The sequence below is a fragment of the Tyto alba genome, unplaced genomic scaffold, assembly GCF_018691265.1.
Source record: "Tyto alba isolate M040663 unplaced genomic scaffold, T.alba_DEE_v4.0 Super-Scaffold_16, whole genome shotgun sequence".
NCBI classification, from domain to species: domain Eukaryota; kingdom Metazoa; phylum Chordata; class Aves; order Strigiformes; family Tytonidae; genus Tyto; species Tyto alba.
Genome location: NW_024881278.1, coordinates 34,292,805 through 34,310,914, shown reverse-complemented (window position 1 = coordinate 34,310,914; position 18,110 = coordinate 34,292,805). Strand labels below are relative to the sequence as shown.

The 18,110-nt window shown below is 50.1% G+C and overlaps 1 protein-coding gene across 1 annotated transcript in view; it reads right to left on the bottom strand.

The window, feature by feature from the left end:
- Positions 1-562: 562 nt before the first annotated feature.
- ACSS1 (acyl-CoA synthetase short chain family member 1) overlaps positions 563-18,110 on the bottom strand; it is a 45,192-nt gene continuing 27,644 nt past the window's right edge. Inside the window, exons 6-14 of the mRNA XM_042789606.1 lie at positions 17,913-18,060; positions 17,477-17,614; positions 16,793-16,885; positions 12,582-12,694; positions 11,540-11,666; positions 9,727-9,854; positions 8,131-8,194; positions 7,462-7,580; positions 563-5,815 (exon numbers count right to left, since the gene is read on the bottom strand). Of these exons, the coding sequence (XP_042645540.1) occupies positions 5,642-5,815; positions 7,462-7,580; positions 8,131-8,194; positions 9,727-9,854; positions 11,540-11,666; positions 12,582-12,694; positions 16,793-16,885; positions 17,477-17,614; positions 17,913-18,060 (1,104 nt within the window). The 3' untranslated portion in view covers positions 563-5,641. The remainder of the gene's footprint in view (positions 5,816-7,461; positions 7,581-8,130; positions 8,195-9,726; positions 9,855-11,539; positions 11,667-12,581; positions 12,695-16,792; positions 16,886-17,476; positions 17,615-17,912; positions 18,061-18,110) is intronic.

The following is an 18,110-nucleotide window of genomic DNA, read 5'->3' as shown; positions in this document are numbered from 1 at the left end:
TGTTTAAGTAAAAAGCCTCCTCCACCCCTGAGTAAGTGAAGATTACCCCACAACCGGCACAAACCTGCTCTGCGGGTCCAGGGGGTGACAGAGACTGCGCAGGAATTCGGGGTGAAAAGTTCAGCACTGAGGAAGAGGAGATACTTCCTCCCACGACCACCGCCCAGCCCTTCACGACCCCTGCCCAGGACCAAAGGAACTCACTGCGCAGACTCAACTGGGAGGAGATCATGGAAATGCTAATTTTAATACGAAGCGGGGATAGGTGATGCATATGTATAGGCGTATTGCGAAATATTATGAATATGTAATCATTTGCTCTATAAATCTAAGGCAACGGTGCCACATGGTAGCACACACATTCGGAGGAGCGATCCCCTGTGTGCCCAGCGCTGAATAAACATACCTACTTTACAATCTATCAGATTGTGGAGTCTGTTTTCCGCACGTCAGTCAGTGCTCTCCAACCTCTCCTCCCAGCTCTGCCATGAGGCTACCGTTGCTCCCGGGGGCGCGGGTGGCTGAGGCAGAGGAGTAAAATGGCATCCACAAGGTCCAGTAGGTAGAAAAATAAATTTAATTGAGTCTTCTGTGTGCCAGGTGCAGGGTGAGGACTCGAGAGCGCTGGGTTTCCACTCTCCCAGCTTTAAGAGGCCAAAAAGCCAAAGTAAATGCCACTGCAGACAGAGGGAGCCCAGGCAGACACACACCAGCTACAGAAGAGAAGCAAGAGTGGAAAAGCTGCTGTGGCAGGTGGTTCGGTACCAACGTTTGTAGGCTGGTAATTTTGCATAGCGGTGACTATTTCCACCCCAAAAGGTGTGTTCCCAGCACTGGCAGCCGATCCGTGGCACCTGGAAACAAATTTCTTCTCCTCTGCTCAGCTCCGGGACAGCTACACACTCACGCTCTACACAGTGCCGTCTCTCATGTTCCCCACACACATCCCATTTTCACTCCTTTTCTACTTGTGCATGCTGTGCACAAAACAAGATTAGTAGCTGAACCATCCCTATTAACTAACGGTAACTAATTGTTGCCACTAATTGTTCTCAGTTTGCATCACACAGGAAAACTATCATAGAGTGGGACCTCAGGACATGCAGTTTACTGACATGCAAATGATTGTTTTTCAACCTTTTGAGTTGTTTTGCAGTGGCAGTTTTCTGATGGTAATTCATTCCCTGTGAGCTACTATTTAGAGAAAAGCAACAAAGCAAACCAGCAATTTGGACCACAAGATGACTCATCTCAAACTCCTTCACCTTTCTTTGGTCTGCGCTGGCAGACTAAAATGGTCAGGACAGGCAGAAGCAAGTCCAAAGAACTGAGGAAGTCCCTGACCCTTTAGGGGATGGAGGGCCAGACGTGTATGATGCAAAGGCATCCCATCACACAAAGAAAGATATTTCCTTTAATGAAAATATGAATACAGAGATCATTGAAGAAACTGGTTTTGGTTAAGTACAATAAATGTGTTTAAAGCATGATTAAAAGAAAACAAAATGAAATTAAAGGCTTAACATCAGACTGTACAACACACACCTCATCTCTAGAAAGATGGAATTTCCCTTTCTAAAATTCAGAAAATCATGGTGTGTGTCTCCAGCAGAGGAAAAGGCACCATGACCAGGTCTCACCGGCAAAACCGAGTGGGGAGTGGGGAAAGCAAGCACATTTGCCCTTTGCAACAAACTGCAACAGGCAAAATCGACTCTGGATCTCTTTTAATGAAGCTACAAAGGCAATCTGGAAAATAACACACATGTGACTCACGGACACACAAAGGTTTAGAAGAATTCAAAAGTTCTGCTTTCCTGAACGAAGCAATTACCCCCAAGTTTGTCCCACGATCCCAGCGTAAAGTATTCCATCTACCATTACCTCCTTCCCCGATTAGTGAAGATCAGCTCTTAAGACTGGAGGCTTTCGCAAGCTACCTCCTTCCAGTTCTGCAGACTGAACCCTTTCCTGAGCAAGCAGCCTGCTGGGGCGTGAGACTACTGCATGCAAAGCAGAGAGCACTGTTGCCACCAGGGAATGCCACAAATGCAAAGCTCGACTCGGGCTTGCACTGAAGATGCAACCGCTGAAGTTGGCGGAGATCATGGGGGCACTTGGCCGGCTGGAAAATTTCATCTGCTCAGAGATTTCTAAGAGTAGCCTACCCAGTGAAGCACGATATTCTTCCTTTTGGAAGAAGTGCCAGTTCCAAGGCCTGCCTAGCCGTTTCCACCAGCGTCAGGGTGCTATTAGATGAACTGAGCACGGCGTTTGGCTCCCAGAGCTGATGCCGGTGTGCTTGCAAAGTGCAGGTCTACCAGCAGAGATGGAGGCTGAGGCTGCCCAGCAGACGCTGTGTCCGCCCCAGAACATGACGTGGGCAGCACGACAGCACCACAGTCTCTCTTGGAGTACCCGGCGGGGACCTCTGAGCAGAGGGACACCCCAGGGGCCACAGCTGCAGGACTGCGCAAGGAGGAACGAGAGCAGGCATCATGGTACTGGACGGCAGACACGCCGCTCTCTAAGCTTGCATGTGCTGGTGCCATAATCTCAGCAAAGGTGCTTGTAAGGCTTAAGAAGTTCACAGTATGAGGCTGGCTTGTAATTACAGTCCGTCCACACCACAGCTGGCACGGCTGTGAATTTACTGGAGTGCTGCAGCTGCCTGGTCAGTCTGCAACCTCCCTGGCAGCCGTGGTCCCCAAGCCCGTGCAAGTCGAGCCGACGGGGCTGCAGGTGAAGGAGAGCACCCACCTCCCATTTTCCCTGAGCAGAGGAGTTGTGTGATGAATGCCACGATGCCCCTCACACAGCTAGCCTTCACGAGGCAGCTCATCTGAATTAGACCATGCACCTACGACCACTCAGTCACACCTTAGCATGGAAATTTCAGGTCAACAGGACATGGATATTCTATATCCATAGTATAGGAAGTGCTTTCTTGACTAAAAAGAAAGTGTGTAATCTTGTTCAAAAGTAAATTTTTCTTTCTCCACACTGTATTTCAGATTGCACAGAGGCGACTTGTTTAAACAAGGGAGTCTACTTTTTCTGTAAAAAGCACCACTAACTCCTGGCTGCTTCTCAGTTGAAAAATCACTTAAGCAAGTTTTTTTTCTTTTGCAATGGCATTAAAGGATATATGTAGTGGCTGCCTCCTAAAATATTAACATCCTGTGAACTCTATCAAACATTCTGATCTTCAACTTCCCACAAAGTCCATAGGCTGTCTACTTACCCTAAGCAAAAATGGACTGCAGTCAGAAGGATGGAAATTTTAACGAAGCACAATATTCCCTACTGTATTACCCAGTCCCCAAAGACATTAAAAAAAAAAAAAAAAAAACAAACCAAAAAAAAAAACCAAACACAAAAACCCAACCAACCAAACCAGCAAATACAGCTGGCGTACTCAGAGGAGCTCTGGGACCTAAGACAACACACCTGTCTTTGAGAGCACATCGTACTGTGAGCAGCCTGCTTCCCCACTTGGTACCAAAATTTCTGCTGGCCAAAAAAGTCACCCCTCCTCCCCCAGTCCTCCAGGATCACCTAGCCATTCCCTTCCTGCCATCCCTGCCTCCAGTTAGGTGGACAGATTGTCTTTCCAGTACACAGTTCCACTGGAAAAGGCAGTGCTGCTCCAGTTAAATTCATCAGTAAGTCACCCCTGTGACACTGGGGCAAAACCTGGCGACTCTGCCTGTGACTCGGGGGTTCGGCAGGCCGAAAGACGCAGCTCCGTGAAACTAAGCAGCCTGTCATCTGAGCAAGACAGAGGCAGGGCTGCGAAGCGTGGTGGAGTGACTGCAGCCACAGCAGCACACGGGTGGGTAGCAGCCACTTGGCTTCGGCAGGTTAAGATGGAGAAGCTCTGCCTGAGCCCTTGTGGCGCACGCTCCCAGCGCTCTACACGCTACACTAGTGTGTACCTTCAGCTTTTGCACCCAGGGAGAGGAGAGGAGTCCCCTGCCACGCTTTCCTGGCGTGCTCCGTGGCCCCTCCAACCACTCTGAACACCTCGGCCAGCATAAACCAAATTCAGCAGTGGCAGGAGCCTCAAAGGCATTTGGCACCTACGGGCTTTTCCATGACCTTCAGTGGCACAGTAGTGGACAGGAGACCTACTAACAAATTCTTCTGAACAGCCCAAATATAAGGAGTGCTTCAATCAAAACGTGTTCAGAATAAAACGAGCCCGGAAATAAAACACTGACTATACTAGTTGCAATTTTGAAAGCATACAAAAGAGAAAGGCTATTGTTCCCTGCTACTCGGAGATGGCTGGTCTGAAATCCCTTTCCAGAAGGCGTCTAAGAGGCACTTCCTCCCTCCTGGTGAACTCTGCAATTTGCAGGTACCCACCTGGCACTTAAGTCTTTGGAAGACCAGCACGACAGCGCGTGGAAGGGGCAGACATGGCAGGGCCCAACTTGATAAGCGTTAAGTCACAACTTCGACAGGGAGAACCAACCTACCTCCAAACTGGGTGCCTGTCTTTGTTGGAACAAACGAGGTTTACAAGCCATCTGGGGGTGGGCTAAAATAACCATTCCTCAGAAAACACACAGCCCGGCAAGTCACAACGAACCCTCCAGCACACCTCTCTCAGCTTCAAACCTCTCTTGAGCACTTCGGGATTTTGTTTCCCAAGGCTTCTCTGACAGACAGCAAGCAAACATCGTCACTTTGCACAGCAGCTTCAGGAAGCAAAGGCACAAAGCACCAGCTGGCAACGAAGATCCACCAGTTGGAGGCCACCACTGCTAACATGCAGAAGTGAACCACAACGGACAACACAGACCCAGCTGTCACCACCGAGGAGGAAGAGGACCGTTACCTCAAAAGCCCAGTTGGTGACCTCAGTTTCTCAAGGCAGAATGTGGGACCAGACCCCTCCTACGCGATGCACCGAGGACATGGAGGAAGGGCAGGGGCAGGCTTTGTGGCTCAGTTTTGCAGCTCTAAGTGCTAATGCTGGGTTGCCTAGGTGGGACACGAAGGGACGCAGACTCACCATCTCTGGCGAGCCCCAGGACGTATAGTGGTAGGAACAAATCCTTGTGAGGAAAGCTGAAGGAGGTGTTAAAACAACTGGGTAAACACGAGAAAGAATTACCAGACTAGCCGTGTCCTCCTCACCTCCCTAACAGCACACGTGAAGCATCGAGAATACTCAGCATTGCTGAAAAGGCACCACAGTTGAGGTGAAATACAGCTACTTGAGCTCAGATAGCCAAGCTGAAGGAAAAATTGAAGAAGTGTATTCCAGGGCTTCTTTTAAAACAGCAAAAGTATTGTATAAAAACATTTCCCCATGTATAAAAACATTAAAATCAGAAAACAGTAACATCTCCATCTCGCCTCAGCTAATATTAAACTTCATCACAGCTAATGGAAACCAGCAATGGCTGCTCTGCAACAGCACTAAAGGCAATGGAAGGGAGCTCACTGACTGCAAAACTGCAGATTGCTCCTAGCTCTGTGCATCTCAGAACACACTGTGGAGCGGAAAATCTTGTTCCCCTAGAAAGGAACACAGTTTTTGAAAAAACACCAAGAGAGAACCATCTTGTTTGCCTGGTCATTTGAGACCTGCCGTATTTCCAGAGGTGAGAGATCCCAGAGCTGCCTATTATGAGGAGCTCTTCTCCTTGTACTTCTGGTAAGCATCCAGTATCTCCTTGACAACATTTGGATCATCAAGTGTGGTGACATCTCCCATGTTGCCTGATTGTTCAGTGACTACTTTCCTCAGCAGCCTCCTCATGATCTTCCCTGATCGGGTTTTAGGAAGACGTTTTACCACCTGCAGAGAAGGGAAAGACACACCTCTAGTGGAACCTGGGCCCTGCTGGAAACCACAAGGAAATTTGGCTGAACTGTCCTAAGCCTGGAACACTGTCTCACGGCCACAGCTTCTCTGAGGCTCCTGGAAAACACCAGGCCATTGGAGCACACTAGGTTATGTCCGAGGAAAGGAGCGTCACTAGCATCAACTCCTTGTGCTTTAGATTTTACTCTTATTTAAGTAGACTTTGTTCCCCATTTGCTCACTGCTGTGCACCTCCAGGCTGGGTGCTGCAGGACACACAACTCTTTGGAGAATCGGGTCCTGAATAAGCTGTTCACTATTGAAATAGAAAGCTGGTTACACTGATGATGACAAGGATCTCAACGCGTTACCGGAACAGACACATCCCCCTTTGCAGGGCAGGAATATAAAGCACACAATACTGCACACCGGCTACAGGGTCTCCCACTCAAGGGATAACTGCTGTCGGCTGATGTTTCCCTCCTCCTGATTACACCTGTCAGCCTACATGCCTTCCTTCATAACCAGAAGAATGTTAAATGTCTTGGCTATGCTTCCTGCAAAGGACTTAGCAGCCGTTTTAAAGGCTTTAGCATAAACTTGAGCCTGGTAGAGAGTTCTCGGGCACTGAACAGAGGCGCTAACAGGTCTCACATTTTGCTATGTGATCAGGCCAGTAGGCAACAAAACTCCAAAGCATTAACTAACATGCACAGAAACAGCAGATGGGTCTCTCTGCAGGACTGCCCCCCAAAAACAGGGCAACAGAGGCATTTCCTTGCAAACCTGCAAGTTCTGGAAGCTGCTCCGATCCACGGAGGAGGTCCTGGGCTGTTCCAAGTTGAATGAGCCATCCTTGCCTGTTCCTGTTGTATTCTGTAACTGGTGTCTGGGGATCCACCTTCCAAGCATGTGGCTAAAGCAGAGCCCCTCAATGAAGTGCTCTGGTCACAGCCCCCGAGCAGAGATTGGGGTGGATGCAGGTGGGCCTTGGGGGGCACCTAAGGGACAGCTTTGTGCACTCTCCCCAAAGACACAAAGGGAGATGCTGAAAGGCAAGGAGCCTTGAGACAGAGCCTGGAGTTCATCAGTGCTCCCAGGGTCAGGCTGCACAGCTGTACAGTCACGCAAGAGAAACAGCCAGGGCTCTGAAATCTGGGCTTGCTGCTAATTATCAACACAGACAGCAGTGCTACATTGCCTCAGCAAGGGCTTAGCTGAGGGCAAGAGCTGCAGCGAGCAGTAATGCTGCTGCATGGTGACAGGGACATCAAGTGCATCTTGAGGGGCCTGGGGTGCCCCTCTGCCAGAACTCTGGGCAAGCACGTTGCTCTGGACACTCTCTGTGCATACCCTTCAAGGGTTGTTCGGTGCTTGGCCCAACTGGAGCAGCCTCGGGGTGGCTCTACAACACTCTGTAACAGCCCCACTGAGGAGCTGTTCCACAGGCTGGAGCAGCTGCAATATCCCAGCCCCGCTCTGGGTCACTGCACCTGCCCTCCCCAGCCCAGGGATCCCTCCAGCTAGTTCTGGTTTCCTGCTGCTTCATCTTGCCAGATGTCAGCACTGCAGGCAGGAAGGTGACACGTGCTGAATGTGACCACTCCTGCTCCTGGTACCAGTTACAGTCTCCCACTTACCAGAATGTGGTCGGGCACAGCGTATTTTGCTATCTTGGAAGCCACAATGGTTTTGAGCTCTTCTTTGACACGGTCTATATGAGCTGTCTGCTCCTTTACTACTATGAAAGCAAAGGCACCTGGAAGACAAATGAGCGGAAGCCACATATTAGAGCCTGGCTGGCAAGACCTGGGGTGCTCACTCGAATGCCCAGGCAGGCTTCAAATCATTCCGACGTGCAATCTAGGGACTGCCAAGAAAACCACTGATCCTGTTTACAAAAAGGGAGTGTCAGACTCCAGCCCCCAAGTGATGGCCCAGCCTTGTCTTGGCATCTATGGACCAGACTGATCTCAGTGACAATGACAACTCGAATTACCAAAGTGTCACGGGGATCAAAAACTGACCGACACGAGTCAGCTATTCCCATTCTGTTCGAAGGACGTCTCTGAGCACGATCCTTTTAAAGGAACCTCTAGCACATAAAAAACAGTTTAGGGAGTAATACCCGCACCCATCTTAAGAACACACAGTTATTTTGATGGCTGTCTGCCTCTTGGGGCTGCAACGCCAGTCAACCTGAGAACAACTGCCCTCCCATTCCCTCAGCACCTCCAAACACGCAGCCCAGGCTAGAAATTAAGGGAAGTGTACGTCGGTGTCATGTCAGGACACTGCTTTTCACATACCTTCTCCTTTGATCTTGTGTGGATACCCAATCACGGCTGTCTCGGGGACCTCGGGGTGATCGGCCTTCACAAAAAGGGAAACAAAAACCACACAGAGCGTAACAACTGCTTCAAGCCCTGCAGAGTCTGTGCCGGTTGCTCTAGGAACAGAACGCCCGCCCCTTGGCAGATCCTGCTGAAAGCACAGCAGGAGGCCGGATGGCACCTTCCTACCGCACGGCCAGCTGGTGGCCACGGCCATGTCTCTGCGAGTAGCATTTACTCCCTGGACTGGCCCTGCTTTTAAACACACAAAGAAATACTCTTACATATACTGCCAAGCTCACTGCGCACACCAAGCCGAATTTGCAGCAGCTGGAAACCTGCTTTCTCTTTCTTTGCCTGCGCTCTTGTGGGTGCATGGCTACAGTCCCAAGTGGTGACTGGCCGTAGCCAAATCACGAGCAAAATCAGTCCTGCATTGCTCTCTGCCACAGGGAACTGCTGCCAGCAGAGCAAAAGCAAAGTTGCCACCATCACAGGCCACATCTGACTGGCGTTTATAAGTGCCCAAAGCACACCAGAAGGCAGAAAGAATCAGGCTTCCTCATTTCCCCAGAAGGGGGCAAGGGCTGTTTTGCCAAATGCGTATGTTTATTATTATGCTACACAACAGTGACTTATTCTGTCACACTTCAGAGTTTAATTTAACATTCTTCTGCAGTAAGATGACAATTTGGGTGTGTAGACCAGAAGAAATTGCATATCCGAATCCCATACCAAAGACTGGATTATGCTATCTTAAATGAGATTAAAATATGAAAGAACGCATCACAGAGCAATCTAAGCACATAAATATATTTGCATATACACATACATAGAGTGGAAGGGGAACTGGATCCTGTATCGACGATCAGAAACCCAGACAGACAAAAAAAGTACTTGTGGAGGATGAAGTAGTATCCTGTGTGCCATGCAAACACAGCTCAGGTTTACCAAATGTTACGTTTGAGTGCCATTTTCAGGCAGGGCACGATTATAGTAATAAATATTCGGGTCAAGCTTTGAAGATAAATGCTCTGAGAACTTTTTGTTTTCAGTTCCCTGAGCCAGTATTATTTTCTCTCAAAATGACAGGCTGGCTTTGCAGCTGACACGAATCCAGGTTGCTTCATATGTAACGCTGCTGAATTTCTCAGGCATACTCTGCTAGTTCGGATGAGCAAGAACCAGAGATTTGAAGGAGAGGTTAGGTGTTAGCGCAGGGAAAGGGACAAACAGGAGGGACAATCCCTTATGGAGACTCCACCAGCATCCAAAATTACAACTGCAACAGCACAATGTCACTGAGAGGAAACAGAGCTCTGACAGTTTGACTGCAGGGGCTGCCCCCAGCGTGACTCTCCTCTCATTTGCCCGTTTGTTGTCTGCTTAATGAGGGCGCTGCTTCCCTTGGCACATCTGCTATCCCTCCCGCATCAAGCCGTGTGAAGGCAGGGGCAGGGGTGTGAAGGCAAGAGACCCTGAACTCGTTCAAATTCATACAACTCCTTTGAGAGGGCCCCCCTGCCCCGCAGATACGCCCTGTCAAGGGAGCTCTACCTGCCTGCAACTTACCATTGCATCTTCTATCTCTGCTGTGCCCAGCCTGTGCCCGCTGATGTTAATGACATCGTCCATGCGCCCCGTTATCTGGTAATAGCCTTTCTTGGTCCTGTAAGCACCATCCCCCGTGAAGTAGTAACCTGCAGGAAAGACGTGTGGGTGCTCAGCAGCAGGAACCGTGCCGGCCTATCGCTTCAGGCTCTGACGCAGAACAGACTCCGCTCGAGGATGGCAAGTAGGGTGGGGTGGACCAGGCAGCTCGCAGAGCCTCAGAAGCTCACAGCTGCACGACCTGCCACACACCGCTTCCCACCTCCCTCTGCCATCCCCAACCTTCACCTGCCCGGCCCGGGGCTGTGCTGGCTCCTAGGAGGCACCTGAGCGGCACCGAGACAGCAGAGCTCAGACCTCTGCCGCGGCGGGCAAAATTCTGTAGGCAACCAGCAGCAAGCAGTGGCAGACGCCCCTGCAGTAAACCCAAGCTCAGCAGCACAACACAGCGACGCTCGGTTGGGTTCACAAAACCCGGGGGGGGGGGGGGGGGGGGGGGGGGCCCTCTCTGATCCCCCTGGGCTATACGTGCCTGCAGCTGCACAGCGACGGCGTGCGTTCAGCACGAAGGTGGAACCACTTCAAACGCCTTGTGCCATCCTGCCGTAGGCTGCTGGTCACATTCAGGTCTGCTGCCAGCTACACCTCAGCGCTCATGGCAGACCGCAGCTGCTCAGCTGAAAGGGAGCCGTTCTATTGCGTTTTGTACGTGGGAACACTGCCAAGTTTTTTTAATCACTTACACTGGGATGGATGAAAAGCCATGTTCCCTCCTGGCTAACAGGATTCAGATCCCAGGTAACAGTCCCTCTCCAGTATGTGAGCGCAGCAGAAACGCTGCGATCGCACTGGCTTCAAAAAAAGCCCCTGCGATAAGCATGGCGTTTGGAGGGCCCAAAACATTTGATGGAAACTGAAAAAGGCCCAGTGGTTCCAGGAAACTCTAGTGCCATTGAGGACACTGTTGGCTCTTGAAGCTAGCTCTTCACCAAAGCCGTGTCCACGTGTGAATTGCTCCTGTGGCACCTCTGAGCAGCAGCAGGCAGCCAGCTCGGTGAAATCTGAAGGTGGTTCTTGCCAGGACCCATTATTGGCCAATACATGGACTTTCAGTCATGCCTCCTGCCCTTCCAAATCAATTAAACAGCTATCAACTAAATAGCAAGAAGATTTCAGACGCAAACATGCAGTGAGTAATAAGGGACTGTGGGCTCATTGCATTTTTCCCTACCAGTTTCCCATTCTTACTTTCGAACCCAAGTGGTACAATTTGCAGGATTCTCTCTCTAATTCTTGCCTACCCTGTAGCTTGCAAATCCCTTTCAGTTGCTCCCTTGAGTGAAGACAGTGGTCTTGTCCAATCTCCTACAAAAAAATGTTTCCCCGCCGCTTCTAATTACTTGCCAGATACAACATGATTGTGTTTTAAAAAGGAAGGATGTAGCACAGCATGTGACAGCAGGGGTGACATTCGGTGATGTAGGAGGTGCTTTCCCATTCAATATGCCTGTTTCCAAGGGAGATACAAATGGCCCCAAAGAAAAGGTATTTGGACTTTAAAATTTGGGCATTAAGATTTTCTAAAAAATACACTCCCTTTGGACAGCGAGAAAGGTCAACACTATCTAAGACCTTCAGTGCATGCTTGCAACACATGACACACAGCCCCAAGGAACCAAAATCTGGCTGGTATAGAAATATCCCAAAGTGCTGCAGAAAACGTTCAGCGTGCTTATACTGCAGTGCAGACTGCCTCGCTCAGCACTTTCCTCACCTGGGTAGGCTTTGAAATAGGCGTCAACAAACCGCTGGTGATCTCCATAGATCGTCCTTGCCATGCCAGGCCACGGCTGGGCAATGCAGAGCGCGCCGGACACATCATTGCCCTCTATAACCTTCCCCTGCAGGTTCAAGCACAGGAAGGACGATCAGGTGAACGCAACAGGAACGGTGAGGCCTTCTGTGTCGTTGATCTGGCAGGGGTCACCCTGCCCCTCGCTGCTGACTGCCACTGGAGGGCCACGGCGGGGGGCAACGGAGCTCAGGGGGCTACCAGCAACAGCCATATCACCCTTCCCCCGGGCCAGCAGCACAGCAGGTAAGGCTAAAAGAAAAGCGAGTCCTGGGATTCTCTGGAGGGCAATGCCAGCACAGCTCACAGCAAAGATGTGCCAAGCAGAGAGAGGAGGCCCGGGACGAGGCTAGCAGGGAAATGCCTGGACTCCTGCCTTCCACTTTCACTTTCGTTAGCTGCCGCTTCCCCTTACCAAACTGTCTGCGGAAGGGATGATGTGCTGTACTGTTTAACAGAGCACTGGCGCACAGATGGGGATCGCCCCACACAGCTTCTCCAGCCAGCACCAGTTTTCCCCCAGACATGCTCCGCTGCAGGGCCTCCCGCCTCGCATTCCCCCTGGGAACCTCCACCAGTCCCAGGCTGCTCCAGGCTTGCCATGTCGCTGGGCGTTGCGTGCACTGCTCCAACTGTTCAGCTCCCTGTTTCCCAGGGGCTGTGTGACTTCTGACTTCTCACAAATGGAGGCAGCAGCTCTTAATCAGAAGCAGTGTAAGACCATGAAAGTGGTGCTGGGAATGCAAACACTCCTCTAGAGACCTGCAGGCAGCTTGCAATGCGCAGCTGGCAATCTATACGGACATTGGAGATACACTCCACACACAGATTGCTCATCTCTTCTACCATTCTAATGGAGGAACAAACATCCTTCTGGATCCTGTTCGTCTGCCATCAGAAAGGTGATTAAGGTGGAAACACACACCAGGTTCTCTTTTGGGCACCCAGCACAGCCTCGACTCACGTTCTCATCCATCAGCACGGGCACAATCCCAAAGAAAGGTCTCATAGCCATAGCCGGAACGATCTCAGCTTTCTCCTCTGAAGGCCGCGGGGCAATGCAGATGCCACCAGTTTCTGGAACAATAAGGAAAAAAATAAAAAAATACGTGTGGCCCATCCAATGCTGGATGAAAGCAAATGCCAGCTCTTCGTAGTTAAAGAGCAGAATAGGGAAGCCAACTTGCAAGAAGAAGCCACTGGGAAGGGATTACGCAACACCAAGTGCCGCAGCCATCTGAAAACAGACCTGATAAACCAAGAGCCCTTTGTGAATACAAGAGAAGCTTCAACAGAGAGGAGTGCCTGGCGAGCCAGGACAGTGCCACCAAGGCCTGGTCTGTCTATGGGGGACACTGCGGGAGGTGGAGAGCGGGGAGCTGCAGGCGGGTCCCCCCCCGGTGAGCTCGGGTCGAGAGCTGCTCCCACCTGCTCCCTGCACCGCGCCCCGTTCAGGCCTGGCTGCAAAAATCCCCGCGCGCCGCGTACGCCAGTGACAAGTGACCGAGGGCGGCCGAGCAGCCGCCCCAGGGGACCAGTAGCTTCACCGTGCCCCAGCGCATCAGCACCCCGGGCGTCTGGCTCAGCTCCTCGGGGGGGGGGACGGGCACACGGCGCTGCAGCAGCGGCCCCCCCGGGCGCGCTCCGGCAGCCTCCCCGCAGTCCCGGCCGCGGCTCGGCCCACGTGCCCCGTTCCCTCCACGTCAGCTCCCCCAGGGGACGGACCCGCTCCCCCAGCAGCCAGCCAGCGGCCCGTCCTGGCAGCCCTGCAGGTCCTCCCCACGCTGACAGGGCTGCGTGGGCCGGCGGGGGCAAGTCCTCACCACCCCACCTCCTACCCCAGAAGTGGTTTTCCAGGGAAAGTAGAAGCACGTCAGGGGATTTATCTCCCGGTGCTCTTTTCACAGCTGTCAAAGGTTAGCATGAAAAGCACTTCAGGGGCCTGAATTACTATTATTACCAAGTATGAGATTAACACACCCCTTGCAGGCAGGTGGAGCTTATCTTCTATTCAAAATTGAACCTTTTCATCAGCCTTTCTCATTCCTGCTGGGATGAACACTAAACCAGACTCCAACTTTAATCAGATCTTTTCTGTTCTAAAATTAATTCAGGAACAGAAGAGAGAAACAAAAACAAAGGAAAATTAGGCTTTTAAAAATAATGGTCTATAAATAAAGGTATGTTCTGCCACTTGGGAAGTGCGCACCTCTACCAGCTTTGCTGAGGTGGTGAAAACTGAAACTAGAGGTTGGAAAGGCTGAACTTGACCCTGCATTTGCGTCCAGCTGCCCTGACATAGCTATGAGGAAGGGTCTCTTCGAGGAACCCCAAGCTTCAGATCTGCAGAAAATACTTTCACATGTGGCCTACACATAAAATTGCTTCACGTTCCATTGATGGGCAAGCATCCACTTCACATGTTTCTGTTTACTTTGAAAGGGTCATCTTGAATCTCTTCAGAAAAAGGCAAAAGCACCCCGGATACCTGCTGTTCTCCATTTGCACAGACAAAATCTGTGTCAGAGCAGGGAACCTGATTAAAGTGATGGTTGCTCTTCCAAAGCCAGTACTCGTTCTGAATACAGCACTGCACGCTCTGTTCCAACACAGGTTTTGCCACATCCTACACATCCTGCAGCCAGCAGCAGTAAAGTCACGTTCCAGAGGGAGCTGCACGGTGGCATGGGTGCTTTCAAAATTATTTGCACTGGAAAGACCTATTTTAAACTGCTTTAAAAGTGCCGATTTTGCTCACTGACAGAGGACAGCTAGCAAAGGCTCTGCCCTGCCCTTAGGAAGTCTGACCTTCGAGAGGCAGAGCTGGCAGAAGAAAAGACATGCTTCCACGTCACCTGTGCCCGTGCGGTCACCGTAGTGCAAATCCACCCAGAATTTAGGCAAGGACAGCGGAGTCTGAGCAGGGAGGGTGACGCATCAAAACGTGGTCCCCTCTGCCTAGGGTAAATCACCTCTGCCACCACTGTCTTCACCACCACAGGCAGACTGGACTGGCCACTCCAGGGGGAATCCGACTCAGAAGCACCAGCCCAGTCTAAGCTGCTGTAAGATGATGCAAAATCCAAAGGCTTCCAGGGCTTGTTCAGAGATTTCTTTCAAAACCAGCCTGTGTTCACAGCTGTGTACAACAGCTGTACCTTTTTTATAAAACCAATGGCAAAAGTAAAAATACCTGGTGTCTATTCTGCACTGTGAAGAGCTACACCTGAAACGCAAACACAGCTTTGATTTTATTACTGTCGACCAAAGCTCAGCACTACATAATATCTTAACAGGAAGAGTCACGGGACTTTGTCATCTCCCCCACCTGCACCTATCACACAACTTGAATTGCTCCTCACAACTGCCATCTCACTCATTTGCTCACCCAAAGACTCCAGAGTGGATTCTTAAATCACCATTTGCTGATCTTTACACCAACTGGCTTTATTAGCTGCCAACACGGCGCTGCCTCAGAGAGCAACGTAGCACAGAGAGCACTGCATACAGCAGCACGATTAAGAAGCTATACTGAAATTATGTATGAGAAGGGACACTGCAGGACCACAACCAACATCCATCAGACTGGTTTTGTGACCTCTTTCCATGCTCCCTTTACATTCAAATGGTGTATATAATGTTTCCAAGATTAATTTGACTTCCTCTTTACTGGATGTATCAGTGGTGAAGAAAAATTGGTTCTGCTTTCTAACAAAATGAATTTCATTAATATTTATCATTACATTATGCTTCCAAGAGCTGGTAGCTGTTTACCTGCAAAACTATGCCTGGCTCAAGGTAAGATCAAGCAGTCTGCACTAATAGACCGTCCAGTCTGACAGTTGTTGCTCCATAAACCCAGGAGAATTACAGTTTAATATAAGATCCAACCCTGTACTTCAGAGAAAATAGAAGACACTGCATTGCACGCTGCATGCACCAGTTAATGGAAGACAAACGAACAAAAAAATCATTAGGGCAAAGAAAGATTCTTTTCAACTCCATCACTGTACAGTAACCAACTGCTTCTCCATGGTGTTTTATTTCAGAGCAGTAAGGAGGAAAGCACATAGCACCTAGCCAGTCAGCTTTCCTTCTGTTCAGCATGTGAGGGCCCAGATGGTTTAAGAGATCAGTAGTTGAAGTAGATGGTAGTTAACATTGCTGCTCTGAATTCTGAGGTGGTTTTATTTCAAATCTGAAAATAAAAAGAGTCTGCAAGCCTGGCCTGGATTAGGTGGAACTTGGTTGTCTGCCAGAAGCTAATTCATCACACTGAGATGGACCACAGGGATCCTGAAGGTACAGCCTGCTAGCAGGAGCGAGGATGAAATGAGGAGCAGCCTGACTGAAAAGGGAATAAATATTCTGCCCAATGTCCGCTAGAAATTCAAGAGTAGGGATGGCTTTCATTCAGCAGAGGCAGAATGCCAGCAGCTGCGTCCCCTGAGTCCATGGCTCCGTGGCAAACTGTGGTTCACGACTCGAGAAGGGCACGTTGCAAGCTCCCTTTAGCCAGTCCTGAACGTTGGTGCTCAGAAGAGAGGGCCGGGTGCTGAGGAAGGAGCTGCAGGAGCCCCCTGTCCCCCCCCCACCTCACACACAGCCAGCAAGCTCCACTCGCTCCTTTCCAATCCACCACAGCAGTTGCTCTAGGTCCCTTTGGCTAGACAGCTTAGTTTTCCATCCTCCTCTGACCGTTACCAGGAAGGGAAACAAAGCACACCTAAGTGCAGATTGTGGCTACAGGGTGTTATAAACGCCTTTTCACGATAAGGCCGTATCAAGGTCAGTACAGTTGGATAAATAAGTGAAAATGAGGTTTCCAATTCAAGCTGCCTACTCCCAGCTTTGCCCAGAAATTCAATCTCTTCCTCCTGTTTCTAGAACCAATTGAGATTTTCTAGCATTCAAAATATCAAAGAACATTTGGAGGGGAAAAGACGAAAAAAAAAAAAAAAAAAAAACCACCACTGCTATTGCTTTCATATGCTGTTACACTGCCATTATGTGCTGAAACTCCCCAGTGACTTTCAAACACTGATCAAAATGCCAGGAGGGTTTTTTTGACAGGCTCATCGGATCAGATTGACATGTATTAATCTTTCTCTACCCACCAGCAACCTGCACACGGCCAGGGCCCCCTCCTCCGCGCTCCCCGGGGACGCCGTTTACCTGTCTGCCACCACGTGTCCACAAGCGTGCAGCGCCCTTCTCCCACCACCTGGTAGAACCACTGCCACGCTTCGTTGTTGATGGGCTCTCCCACTAGAGCAAAAATAAGAAAGGAGGCAGCCTGAGACTCGAGGGGTCGCAGGCAGCTCATCCTCCCTTTTGGTGCACAAGACACTGGATGCGTGATCTTCGAGCAGAACGTTTACAGCGTTTTTGCTGGGATGTGCAAAGGACTGCCATGCACTCATGTAACTGAGGGCTGACTTCTTTCCAGAAGGACCCAAAGGCAAGCAGGAAGTATCACTGAAAACAACTGATCAATGCAGGTCACGCATATGAACCTCTAGAATTCTAAATAATGCAGGAAACCACTGCTTGGGTCACCTATGCCGGTAAAATTCAAAGTGATGTCATTTACCCTTGGATAACTCTTGTTAGCAAAGAATGGGATCCTGCAAAATAAGCTGGGAAACAGGCAATCACACTAAGGTTCAGTGGCCCCAACTTCAGCACTTCAGTTTATTTCTCCTTCTGCTAAGCAAATATCTGAAAAGCCAGACAGGGACCCTGCTTTATTATCTATTTTTAACCACATCCCATCTGGTCAGCCAAGCCCCTCTGGTACCTTCATTTCACCAGCTAGAAATCCCTGTCTTTTTCCAATGAAGACTTCATGCCCCGTACCTGATCCCAAGGTCTTCAAGGAAGATCTGTCATATTTCTTCACCCACTCTTCTCCATAATTCAGCAGCAAGCGTATAGCCGTAGGTGCTCCATAAAACTGATTAATTTTCAACCTTTGTACCACTTCCCAGTAACGACCTGCAAAATCACAAACAGGCTTTTTATCTGTCTAGCACTGACACACCGCTGCAAATGCTCAGCAGGAAGGCTAATAGCCAAGGCTAAAGCTGTGACTACTGTGAGTACAGAGCAAAGCCAGTGGCGACTTTTTTTATCACCCTGGAGGCACTGATGTTCCTGAATATCACAGACGCGTCTTCCAAAGAAATGGAGCTTACCACCCCTGAGCAGGCAGGTCATACTGGACAGGTTTCTAAATCTCAAAGCTTTGTCACACTGCCACATCTAGCCAAACCTTCACCCACCCCCTCCTCACCTGGGTCAGGGTACACTGGAGTGCTTTCGAAGAGGACAGAGGTGGCTCCGTTGCAGAGTGGTCCGTACACAACATAGCTATGTCCCGTGATCCAGCCAATGTCAGCCACACAGCCAAAAACGTCGCCTTGCTGGTAGTCAAATACATACTGCAAAGATAAACGTAAGGTCAGCTGAATTTCTGCTGGCAGGTGCTTAA